The sequence below is a fragment of the Vulpes lagopus genome, chromosome 12 (genome assembly GCF_018345385.1).
Source record: "Vulpes lagopus strain Blue_001 chromosome 12, ASM1834538v1, whole genome shotgun sequence".
NCBI lineage: Eukaryota > Metazoa > Chordata > Mammalia > Carnivora > Canidae > Vulpes > Vulpes lagopus.
In genome coordinates this window covers 84,657,201-84,670,227 of record NC_054835.1, presented here as the reverse complement: position 1 = coordinate 84,670,227, position 13,027 = coordinate 84,657,201, and the positions used below count along the sequence as shown (strand labels likewise).

General features: G+C 40.6%; 1 protein-coding gene across 17 annotated transcripts in view; it reads right to left on the bottom strand.

The window, feature by feature from the left end:
- MTHFD2L (methylenetetrahydrofolate dehydrogenase (NADP+ dependent) 2 like) overlaps nucleotides 1–12,794 on the bottom strand; it is a 130,617-nt gene extending 117,823 nt beyond the window's left edge. For 6 of the 17 annotated variants that reach the window (XM_041724454.1, XM_041724451.1, XM_041724453.1 and 3 more), the window contains exon 1: nucleotides 12,561–12,786. In XM_041724454.1, coding sequence (XP_041580388.1) covers nucleotides 12,561–12,682 — 122 coding nt within the window. In that variant the 5' untranslated portion in view covers nucleotides 12,683–12,786. Of the gene's footprint in view, nucleotides 1–6,241; nucleotides 7,988–8,071; nucleotides 10,521–11,700; nucleotides 11,925–12,560 lie in introns of those variants that run through there. The other 11 variants (XM_041724446.1, XM_041724448.1, XM_041724447.1 and 8 more) reach the window with 9 other exon arrangements.
- Nucleotides 12,795–13,027: the final 233 nt, after the last annotated feature.

Here is a 13,027-nt window from a genome sequence, read left to right as displayed (position 1 = left end):
AGAGGAAAAGGGCGTATATGGAAGCCAGAGTTATCATTTTAAAGATTTTATTTATTTATTTATTTATTTATTTATTTATTTATTTATTTATTTATTTAGAAAGCTTGCGAGTGCACAGGGGGAGGGGCAGAGGGAGATGGAGAGAGAGAATATCGAGCAGACTCTGTGCTGAGTGCCAGCCTAATGCAGGACTTGATCTCATGATTCTCAGATCATGACCTCAGCTGAAACCAAGAGTTGGACACTTAACTGACTGAGCTACCCAGGCATCCCAGAGAGTTGTCATTTTATATAGATGGGTTAGGTGTTTCTTCTCTGACTAATCAGGTGATATTTTATCATAATTAAAGGAAATGAGGGAATATGTCATGAAGGTATCAGGACAAAATAATTCTAGGCCAAGGGAAGTGCATAGTAAGTACTTTAGGCAGGAGCACACCTGGCATGGCTAATGAACAGCAAGGTCAGTGGTGGCAGTGGAAACAAGTGTACCAGGACAGGACACAAGTCAGAGAAGTCATGGAACATCAGATCACATAAGGTGCTGCAGACCTTCAAAGGGATGTTGGCTTTTACTGTGATACTGAAAGCCATTTGGTAATTTTGCAGAATGCTATTACCCGATTTTCATTATTCCCTAACTGGTTAAAATGTGGGGAGACTCTATGATAACAAGGGAGGAGTGGGGGTACCAATCAGAGGCTAGTGTGGTATCCCAGGCAGGAGATGATGGTGGCTTGCACAAAGAGGGTAGTGGTGGAGGCACTAAGTAGTCTGATTCTGAGTTAATTTTGAGGCTGGAACCACTGGATTTACTGAGACTGGGTGTAAGGTATGAGGACAAGAACATAAGACAAATAGAACTCCAATATTTTTTACCGGAAAAATTGAGCAAAGGGAATTTTAACTAAAACTCAAATTTCCTGTAGCTTATGAGCCCCTTGCTTGAGCTTTCTTTTACCTCACTACTAAAGAACACTATGCTCACCGAGTCCCAAGTTAGATGCAGCTGCATTTCAATTTTTTTTTTAAGATTTTATTTATTCACCCATGAGAGACACAGAGAGAAAGAGGCAGAGACACTGGCAGAGGGAGAAGCAGGCTCCATGCAGGGAGCCCAAAGTGGGACTCGATCCCGGGTCTCCAGCATCAGGCCCTGAGCTGAAGGCGGCGCTAAACCACTGAGCCAACGAGCTGCCCAGCAGCTGCATTTCAATGTACTGACTGTGCCAGGTTGTTTCTGGGCCTTTACATACACTACTCCCTCTTTCTGAAACTCTACTCCTTCTGACCTCCCCAACGTCCTACCAAGTCTGTTCCTCCTTCACTCCCGCACATTCCTCAAGTCTCAGCTTGGAAAGATCTCTGGGAAATGTTCTCTAACCCATCTGCCCCAGGGAACTGCCTCTGCTGTGAGCCCCTGCAGGACCCTGCCCTGAACTTTCTATCACATAGCAAACCCTTGTGAAAACCACTGCCTCACGCCCCTACACGCACACACCATGCTCTAAGCTTGGAGGGCAGGAAGTTTATATTTACTACCATTTTCTTACTACCCAAGAGTATTTCGCACATTGTATGTGTTTATTAAATACCTGTGGAATCACCAGAGTTAAAATAAATTGTTCATTGTATTATAACTTGTTAGAATTCTTACGCTGCCACTGAAAACAGTAACTACAAAAACAGCAATATGTGAACACATTCTGCATAAAGTTAAGGGAAAATATGGGATGAAAAGTTGTAGGTACATAATTTCAATTGTCAAAATGTGCCTGCATACGACTAAAGATTAAAAGGGAATATGTGACGTAAAATGGTGAGACAATATTCTAGATATTTATCCATCTTTTTTTTTTTAAGATTTATTTATTCATGAGAAACACAGAGACATAGGCAGAGGGAAAAGCAGGTTCCTTGATCCTGGGACTCCAAGACCATACCCTGAGCCCAAGCCAGACGCTCAACCACTGAGCCACCGGTGGGTGTCCCTAGTTATTTATCCATCTTAAAATGTTTTTTTAAATGTTATCAAAAGAGGTATTATTGAACTATATTTAGAAGAGAACTGAAAGTACCTATAAAACATATAAAAAGGAAAAATAATACAATTAACAACCTTACAACCCAGCTTAAGGTATCAACATAATCACCAAAATCATCTTGTAACCCTCTCTATCCAAACCCTATCCTCTTCCAGAGTTAAGCACTATCCTGAGATGTGGGTTTATAATTCCATTGCTTTCCTTTATTAACCAATGTTTATAACTCTAAACATTGAAGATATAACATTATCTATAAAATACAATATATGCATGTTTCTTAAAGGTGTACACTCCATAATGGAATTGCTGATTATAGGATACATGTGTGTTCAGCTGTGTTTCAACTTGTTTTCCAAAGCTGCTGCACTAGTTCACAAGTCCTTCAGTGGTGTATAATAGTTTCTATTGCTCTACTTCCTTGGTATTGTCAAAGTTTTTAACTTAACCAATTAGTTCTATGGTATTTAATTGTGGTCTTAATATGCATTTTCCTAATTACTAAAGGTTGAAGGTCTTATAGGTTAATAGGCCATTTGGAGCTCCTCTTCTTTGGAATGCCTGTTCATCACTCTTGACCCTTTTTCTAATGAAATATTAATCTGTGTCTATTTTGTAGTAGTTATTTACACATTCATGTCAGGTAGGTTTGTGTATCAAGTATCACCATTATGTGGTTTGTCTTTTCAGTTCTTTTGATTACGTTTGATGAAAAGTTCTTAATTCTAATGAAAAACTCAACCAGTTTTGCTTCTAGTTTGCACAAAAAGTGCAAACTCTGGCAAAATTTCTGTCATAGAATACAACAGGACTCAGCTGATGAAACAAACTGGCTAAGAAATTGCCAGGAACTTTTTGAGACTCTATAGACTAGATTTTAAAATCCCATAGTATTGTATTTAAGCAGGTATAAAGCAGTTCTGCTGAGCCTCGGTTAAGAACCACTTCTTTAGGGGCGCCTGGGTGGAGCGAATGCCTTTGGCTCAGGACATGATCCTGGGACCCTGGGACTGAATCCCTGGGATCAAATGTCACATGGGGCTCCCCACAGGAAGCCTGCTTCTCCCTCTGCCTATGTCTCTGCCTCTCTGTGTCTCTCATGAATAAATAAATAAAATCTTAAAAAAAAAAAAAAAGAATTTCTTTAGGCCCACATCACTCCCAGAGCAGGAATCCTCATTCTATATTCCTGACAGGGGGCCAGTCACTTTCAATATGAAGAAACCTGTGAAACATATATGCCCGAAATGGGTCACGGCACAAATTATAGCTATGTGCAAACAAGTCATAAGCTACTATTATCTAAAATGTAAATCAAAACCAAAATTAGCAAATACCGTACACATAAATCCAGTTACTATAACTAAACTGCTAGCCTTATTATATTTTGAATATAAAAAAATTATTTTTTACTATGGCAGACTTTACTCTCCTCACTGCCTATGTCAGATTTTAGAAATAAATGTTTGAAATTTTACTTTGTAAATTAATCTAAGGTCCGAAAATTGTTGCATTTTGGTCAAAATCTGTTGGAAATTGCTAATCAACACATTAAAAAAAAAAACACCAAGTGGAAAGGGGACTTGAGATCTGAAACTTTTAGTGAATTGTAATCACTGAAACCAAAGCTTATAAAAAGAAATGTGTCCCTTCAAGGGAAGAAATGTATCCCTTCAAAAGTATGAGAAGCAATATAAGAACTGAACAAAGGCTTGAACAACATAAAAGCAATTCTGAAAGTCTACTGTGGGCTGAATTATGTCTCCCAAAAACATGTGTTCAAATTTGGATCCTTTGTACCTGTGATTGTGATCTTATTCAAAATAAAATATTTGCGAATATAATTAAGATGTAGGATGAAGAGGCCATATGAAGTAAAGTGAGCCCTTAATCCAATATGCCTGCCATCCCTATCAGAAAAGACACAGAGATATTCACAGAGAACTACATTTGAAGACACACAGGGAAGATGGCCCTGTGACCACAGAGGCAGAGATTGGGAGTTTATGAAACTACAAACCAAGGAAAACTAAAGATTGCCAGCAAGAAGAGGAGAGAACAAAGCTCCACACTATCCCGATTTCAGTTTTCTAGCTTCCAGAAGTGTGAGGCTAATTTTCCATTGTTTTAAACCATCTAGTTTAGGGTACCTTAGTAAACAAACACATCTATAATCCTAATTTAAAATATACCAATTTAGGCAGCCCTGGTGGCTCAGTGGTTTAGCGCAGCCTTCAGCCCAGGGTGTGATCCTGGAGACCCAGGATCTAGTCCCCCATCGGGCTCCCTGCAGGGAGCCTGCTTCTCCCTCTGCCTGTGTCCTGCCTCTGTCTCCCATGAATAAATAAAATCTTTAAAAAATAAAAAATAAAAATAAATAAAATATACCAATTTGTGGGAAGAATCTTTTGATGGAGCTACTTTTCATTGAATACATTTATATTTGGGAATGTAATGGCATATAATTAAAAAGACCTATAATTTTAGCACATCTAAACACAGCAAAATATTTTAAAAGGCACAGATAGAAACAACTTATGTGATGACATTTAACATAAGTATTTGTCAAAGAGAAGTACTCTGAAAGGAGACACAAAGACAGTAATGGTGAAAATATTTAGGCTAAAATATCTTCATATTTCAATATTAAAAAAACTAGAAATGATGTTCCACTTAGAAGTTTGCTCTGAGCTTAATAGGTGCTTTAGTATCTGTAGAAAAAGTACTCTGAAAACTAAAAATACATTGTCTAAAGAATAATTTCCAACTTAAGAAAAAACTGTAGCATATTTAATTTTTAAATTAAGCATAAGATTTTCTCCAGGAGGGCAGCCCCGGTGGCGCAGCGGTTTAGCGCCACCTGCAGCCTAGGGCGTGATCCTGGAGACCCTGGATTGAGTCCCACAGCTGGTCTCTGCATGGTTCCTGCTTCTGTCTCTGCCTCTCTCTCTCTCTATGAATAAATAAAAAATCTTAAAAAAAAATTTAAAAAAAGATTTTCTCCAGGAAATGATCAATGTCAAGGTATTAAACAGCTAAGAAACTGATTCAATAAGTACCAAGAATTCAGCATGTTGAAAGTTAGTAGTCACATAATTAACATAAAAAAATTAATACAAAACTAAGATCAAAATTTTTCAATGGTTTTAATGTATAAGGATATAAATTACCTTTTAAAATGTTAATGTTGAAAAAGTTTTGAACAGGACTCTTTTATAGGGCCTAAAATATTTGTAAGTCAGTAAAATATTCCAAATATGTAATTTTCATTATTTTAATGTCTCATTTTACTCTTAAAAATGTGGTTTGATCAAAAAATTATATAGTCATATTGCCATTAATACACACCAAGAGTGCAATTTAACCCCTTAGATTTTTTTTTTAAAGATTTTATTTATTTATTTATTCATGAGAAACGGAGAGAGAGGCAGAGACACAGGCAGGAGACGCAGGCTCCATGCAGGGAACCCCACACAGGACTCATCCCAGGTCCCCAGGATCACACCCTGGGCTGAAGGCGGCGCCAATCGCTGAGCCACTTGGGCTACCCGACCCTTTAGATATTACTCACACAATGCACCCTGTCATTACTTGCTCAGGTGACATCTTCTGAATAGGTAATATTGCAAGTGACTCCCAAAAGCAGCAGGACAAAGAGCTCTCCCTTTCAGTATTCTCCCCCCATTGCCTGGCTGGCACTAAATGTGGCTTCATTAAAAAGCAATAAATCAGTTTTGGGAGTTTGGGGAGCAGTGAGTATTAGGGCAGGATAATGCATTACAAATTATTTATTCTAAGCCATAAGTCAGCCCTGACTTTCACCATTAATAGTGTAAAAGGAGATTTTAAAATGGAACCTGCAAGTCTAAAAGTCTCTTTAAAATTGGGTGGAAAGGCTGTAGGAAGGAGGAATTTATGCAAGCCCTCATTGGAGGAACTCAACTTTATTGCCAGCTACAGCCCTCAGCCTAGACTTAACCTCACCTCAAATCCCTCATTTGAATATTAACCCAGCCAATCGGAGTTAACCTAGTTTCAATCTGTTTTGCATTGATGACTTAAATGAGAACTACACTCGTAAGCCTTTAGCCTTTATAATTCTGTCCCCTCTGTGTCTTTCTCAGGAGTCAGCTTTCTACCTGAATCTGGGTTTCCCAAATTGCAATTCTAATTGCCCAAATAAATGCCTGTTTGCTTACATTTCCAGTGGAGTCTTTCTTAGTAGATGGGAGCTGTAAGGAGGCTGGACACTTAACTGCTCTGAATGCAATTTCCTTATCTAAATAATGTTCTGTTTAATTTACAGAAAAGGAATTGGCTAAAAGTTCACTGGCTGATTTGCAAAAATGTCTCTTTTAAGTGACAGATGGTGATATACTCAAATAACCAGGAGCAAATGAGACCAGAAACCCATCACTTAGTGTTGTTTCCATGAGGTTGTTGATTTCTCCATATTTTCCAGGAAATAAACTGTAATCATTCTAATCTATGGTTATTAGAACAAAATGTAGTATTTAAATATAGTAAAGGAGTAAATAGAAGAAAAAAATCACTACTTTTCTTGGGTATCAAAATATTCCTTCATAAAATAGTAAAACAACAACAAAAAAAATATACCCAGGATCAGCAGTATATTTAATTTGTATTCTTGGTATCTTGCTTCTGCATCTAGGTTTCAATCTCATTTTTTTTTAAAGATTTTATTTATTTATTCATGAGAGACACAGAGAGAGAGGGAGGCAGAGACACAGGCAGAGGGAGAAGCAGGCTCCATGCAAGAAGCCCCATGTGGGACCCGATCCTGGGACCCCAGGGCCGAAGGCAAGCGCTAAACCACGGAGCCACCCAGGGATCCCCTCAATCTCATTTTCAACCACAACTTTTTAAAATTAGGGCTGCAATGGACTGGTTTATGATCTATAAAGATAAAAAAATCTAATATGATCATTAGCAATTCAAATTTCTCTGCAGGTTGTATCATAGCTTAATCACTGTATTTTAGGGCCTCACTTGGAGATTGTCTGAATTAGAGTAGAAATGTCTCTACTTTAGTACTAGGGAGCCTTCTGAAGTAAATAAATTTTTTGAAAGTAATATTTAGGAATGTTAAGTTTATGGAATTTTAAAAACATTTCATTTCACGTAATTTCTATACTTCTACCTTAACGTTATTTTACCAGAAATTATACTTTTGTAACTAAAAGCATAACCTAAAAACAAGTTCTTTTCATTATGCATAATTCTGTGACTCAATTTTGCAATTTCTCTTTCAGGTCCCTTAACCTGTAAAATAGAACATTAGCTACCTAAATATTTCCGCTTTTTTCAGAATCTTAGATGCTAAGACATCTATTTTAAACTATAAATGCCCTAACTTTAAAATTATGAATCTTTAGTCTTTTGGTTCTAGGCACACTCTTTATTGTAATTACAGAAATCTACACACATCATTGATCACTTTCAGATCATTAAGTGAACGAATCTCATTGGTACAATGTTGACAAGAACATGACCTGAATCTGAGAGTAAATTATTTCGTATGTTCTAAGAACTAGACACTGAACAATGCCAAGATGGTTATGTTATGACCAACTGACTTAATGTAATATAATGCAGCCAATAAAATGTTAGTAAAGACAACAGCAACACAGAAAATGGACATGATGTAATGTTAAGTGGAACAGCTTGGATAAGCATTCTTGGCTAATTCCCAACCATGAGTTCTTTGACATTAATTTAGGCTTAGATTATGTTCCATTATGACCACAAAGTTTTCTTTTAGGGTTTTTTCTTTTTTTTTCTGGTCCAAATGGCACTTAATAACAAATCTCATTTACTACTAATCTTTAATTTATCCCACGGACAGTTCAAATTCCTCCCAAGTTCCAAGCTCTTTAAACCTCCCTCTACAACTTAATCATCTCCAAGCCAAACTATTTTAAAACCTGTCATCGGTCTCTGTCTCTCTCATGAATAAATAAATAAATATCTTTAAAAAAAATTTTTTTAAGAAAAAAAAAAAAAAAAACCTGTCATCGGGCTCCACAGAATTCCAGAAAAGTATGTGATCATGGAAAATTATGTGGTGCTTGGTTTTCTCCTGCGGTTTTTAACCATCCAATCAAGGTATTAACATGAAAAGATAACATTTGAAAAACAAGGTCAGATCATTAAAGAAACTGCTAAATATTCCTAACACCATGAATGAGTAACAAGATCTGAGATTAATGCCAGTCTTTTTTCATCTATTGATCTATTTTAATCAGGAAACTTGATTTTAGAGACATTACATTGAACACATTATCTGTAAACAGCTGGGACGAGGACATAAAACTCAGATATAGATACTAAAAGGTAAAACATTTAGGTTCCACATTTAAAATGCCATTAAGAACTGCTTATAAAATCAACATTGTAGCCAGACAGCTATCTCATTAGATTGATAAAGCATTAAGATAGGAAAACCACACTATCACATTTCCCAACAAAATATGATTTTGAGAAACTGCTTTTGCTAGTCATTGGAACTCGTATCTTGGTTGAAATCAAGTCTATGGAAAGCCAGCTTTAGTCAGGGTCCTAAGTGGAGTCTGAGTCCCTCAAGCTTCACATGATAAGAGGATTTTTAAATCAAGTAATTCTTTCATAGAGACAGAAATGTTGTATAAATACTAACAGGGAGAGTATGAATAAAAATGAACAGCCTTACTGACCAAATCTGGACTTTTCTCAATTATAAAATTCAACTACTCCCTCTATAAGACATGAATATTTAAATAACATAAACCAGTATCTTTTACTAGCTCCAAAACTGTAGTGGTGTTTGTTGTTGTTAAGATTGGATTTATTCGAGAGAGAGAGAGGGAGAGAGAGCTCAGGAATAAGGGGCAGAGGGAGAATCTGAGCAGGGAGCCTGATGCAGCTGCGTACTGGACTGAGCCACACAGGCAACCCGTTTTTTGCTTTTTTTTAAATGCTAATCTAGCTGCAAAAATTGTAACGCCACTGGCAATGAGACATAAAGTAAGGTGAGGCTTCTATTAAGAGCTATAGGCTGGAATTAAAATTTTAAATATTAAAAGGCATCACAGCAGGAGCAGGGAACAAAAGAAAATCTGCCAAATAAATTATTTTAGGAATCACTTTGCAACAGGATAAACGTGGAACCAAAGTTTAAGAGATCCATTTAATTATTGAAAATGAGTTCAGGTAGGATGATCAAAAGCAGCATTTGAGCTCTTATTGCAGGATACCTGCAAATCTGCTTTGGCCTTGGCATTAATGTACAAGGTGCAGAACCTCCCCTCCAAATGGGAAATGCTGCTGCCTACCTCCATACATTGAAAGCACTGGGCCAAAGATTCATGTGATATTTATAATCCAAAGAAATTTTGATTTGTAAATTCACACAGAAAGGCAAAACAATACAAATTTAATCACTACCTCTTTTTTTTAATTTTTAACCTTTTGGCTCTTTAGATATTTCAAGAAATAATAAGCCGCAACAAATATAAGGGCTTATTTATTTCTCTGACATTAAATATATTTTCTTCAAATTAATAAGACTAATTTCTCATGAAATTTCTCATGAAATAAGAAAAAAAATCTCACTGTAAATCTAAAAAATGAGAGAAAACTTAAATACTTCAAGATTTAATAATTTTCAAATCCCGTCAAAGATTACTTTTTGAGGGCAGCCCAAGTGGCTCAGTGGTTTAGCACCGCCTTTAGCCCAGGGCCTGATCCTGGAGACCTGGGATTGAGTCCCAGGTTGGGCTCCCTGCATGGAGCCTGCTTCTCCCTCTGCCTGTGTCTCTGCCTCTCTCTCTCTGTCTCATGAATAAATAAATAAAATCTTAAAAAAAAAAAATTACTTTTTGAAATTCCAATTTAAAAAAATACTTCATTGAAGAAGTACTTATATGTTCCATTATCGTAGGTATCTACTCAAAAATATGAAAAACAGGGCAGCCCAGGTAGCTCACCAGTTTAGCGCTGCCTTCGGCTCAGGGCCTGATCCTGGAGACCCGGGATCGAGTCCCACATCGGGCTCCCTGCATGGAGCCTGCTTCTCCCTCTGCCTGCATATCTGCCTCTCTCTCTCTCTGTGTGTGTGTGTGTGTCTCTCATGGGTGAATAAATAAAATCTTCAAAAAAATATATGAAAAATAATCAAAAATGCTTTTTCGTTTTTCATTTAAGGCTCTATATAGCTCAGAAACTGGTAATAAATCTGTTAATTTAACACAGTCAATACTGGGGAGAGTTTATCAAACTCAAGATAATTTTCAGTAAAAATAACACTAAGGCTCAAATTTCAAGTCAATAAGAATGTCGTCAGATTAAACTACTTTCACTATGAAGAACTAGGCAACTAATGTGTAACTACATATTCAAAAAGATGACTGAGGATGGGGACAAGTGAGGAGGCAGACAGTGGCGACCTCTGGAAGATGGAATCTCTTCTCTCTGCTGGTCCTAGAAGAGAAAAGAGACACCAATAAGCATCAACACACTGTCCGAATTCCTCCCCACCCGAGACCCAATAGTCCACAGGTGTTTCTCAACCTGACAGCTAACTTCACCTTCATATATGATATTCAGTGACAAGAGGATGTCAAAAACACCACCCTATCCTAACTTGATTAGTGCTGCCTTAAGAAAATAAAAGCTAAATAATAATTATTTTTGTAATTATAACCTGTATCATCTGGGGGATGAAAGCTGCTGGGTTTAAAATAATACTTCTCTATATTAAGAACAGCTTTCCAAAACTGTTGAACTCAACTATCTTAAATTATAAAGAGATCATTAAATACAATTTAAAAGATCTGAATTAAGCCTTTGCTTGTGCATGTATGTATGAAGCAAGTGGCTACCAGGAAGTGTTTGGGTTATAACTGTGTGACTCCCATTCAATGTACATGGAAAGGAGGGGGTGAGGAGTTCTTCACATCAAGCTGACAAAGGGAAATTCATCAACTTCACACAATCTGGAAAAGGCTATCCTCACTCTGGAAAGAAGTCCTAAAACAACTGAAATTTTAAAAATAATTATCTAGAGAGACTACAGTACATAGTATCTTTAACTCTGCAATTCAGGGGATCCCTGGGTGGCTCAGCGGTTTGGCGCCTGCCTCTGGACCAGGGCCTGATCCTGGAGACCCGGGATCGATCGAGTCCCACATCCGGCTCCCCGCAAGGAGCCTGCTTCTCCCTCCGCCTGTGTCTCTGCCTCAATCTCTCTCTGTCTATCGTAAATAAATAAAACAAATTTTAAAAAAAAATCTGCGATTCAACCAGAATCCCACAGAATCTGCTTTTGCTAGGTATCCAAACTAACTGGAATTTTTTCAGACACCAGACAGCTTCCATCAGCAGAACTCATAACCAGTTATATTCTCATATCCTTGTAGAAGACCTAATCAATAGAAATCACATCTAAAGGAAACCCTACTGGAAATACATATTTTTTGAATTTTAGTCCCTCAGGACTGAGAATATATGTGTAAAATGAGAGCTGATCAATTTAACTTAAGCAGTCGCTATGTTTCTACATTACTGATTAGTATTTTCTTCCGGGCACTGTGCTGCTCACTGGTGATACAAAAGGATGAAAAAAAAAAAAAAGAAAAGAAAAGGATGAAAAAGACACAACCTCTGAGCTCGTAGAACTGCAGTGAACACGCGTAACGGGAAGCCCCGAGTGTCTGAAAACAGAATCTCTTCTGCACCCACTGGCTCTGGGTCAAGAGTATTATTTTTAGATTCCTCGATTTGAGTTTGTGCGATCCCTGGTGGCGCAGCGGTTTGGCGCCTGCCTTTGGCCCGGGGCGCGATCCTGGGGTCCCGGGGTCGAGGCCCGAGTGGGGCTCCCGGCGTGGAGCCTGCTTCTCCCTCCGCCTGTGTCTCTGCCTCTCCCTGTGCGACTATCATAAATAAGTAAATAAATAAATAAATCGACTATCATAAATAAATAAACAAACAAATAAATAAATAAATAATACAATAAAAAAAAAAAGGCTCTTTAGATTTGGGTTTGTGACTCCAGCAAACAGCGCGGAGAAGTGAGGAGTCCGGGGGCCCCAGCACGTGTCACGGCCCAGAGGCGCCGGGAGGCCAAGACCCGCGGAATCACTGCGGGCCTCAGGGGGTCTCAGGGCTGCAAAGGACCCAGAGCGACCAGCGGAATCCGGAGACTCCGACGCCGGGAACCACGTGGGCAACGCTCGCCCCTTTGCTCCCGAGACCCACGGCCACGGCCACCCGCACGGCGTCGGCTCCTGAGGCGAGCGACCGCCTGCCCCGCGCCCGCCCCGCGGGCCTCAGGCTCCTCCGAGGCCCGCCCCCGGCGCTCCTGCAGCCCGAAGCCCGCCACGTCCACGCCGCCCGGATCAGGCCCAGCCCGGAGCCCGGAGCCCCCGCCCCGCCCCGCCGCCCCCCCGCGGCCCGCGGCTCGCTCCCCGCTCCGGGAGGGCAGCGCCCGCAGCGAGCACAGGAGCGTCCCGGGCGCCCTACCTCACGCCGCTGCTCCGAAGGCCGCGGGACGCCCCCAGGGGCAGCGCGGGGCCCCCACCCAGCGCTGGCGCGCGGCTCAGGCGGCCGCCGACCAGGGAGACGCCGCGGGCCGGCACCGCCATGACAGCGAGCCGCCGGCTTCCGGACCGAGGCTCCACCTCCCGCCGCCGCGGGCCTCGCAGCTGCACCCCGCCCCGCCCCCACACGGCCGGCCCGGGAGCCGGTCCCTCCAGCTCCGGGCGCCAAGCTCGCGGCTGGGGGCGGGGCCGAGGGGGACGCCGGGGGGCGGGGCCGAGGCCGAGGGGGACGCCGGGGGGCGGGGCCGAGGGGGACGCCGGGGGGCGTGGCCGAGGGGACGTCGGGGGGCGGGGCCGAGGGCGACGCCGGGGGTGGGGCCGAGGGCGACGCCGGGGTGCGGGGCCGAGGGGGACGCCGGGGGGGCGGGGCCGATGGGGACGCCGGGGGTG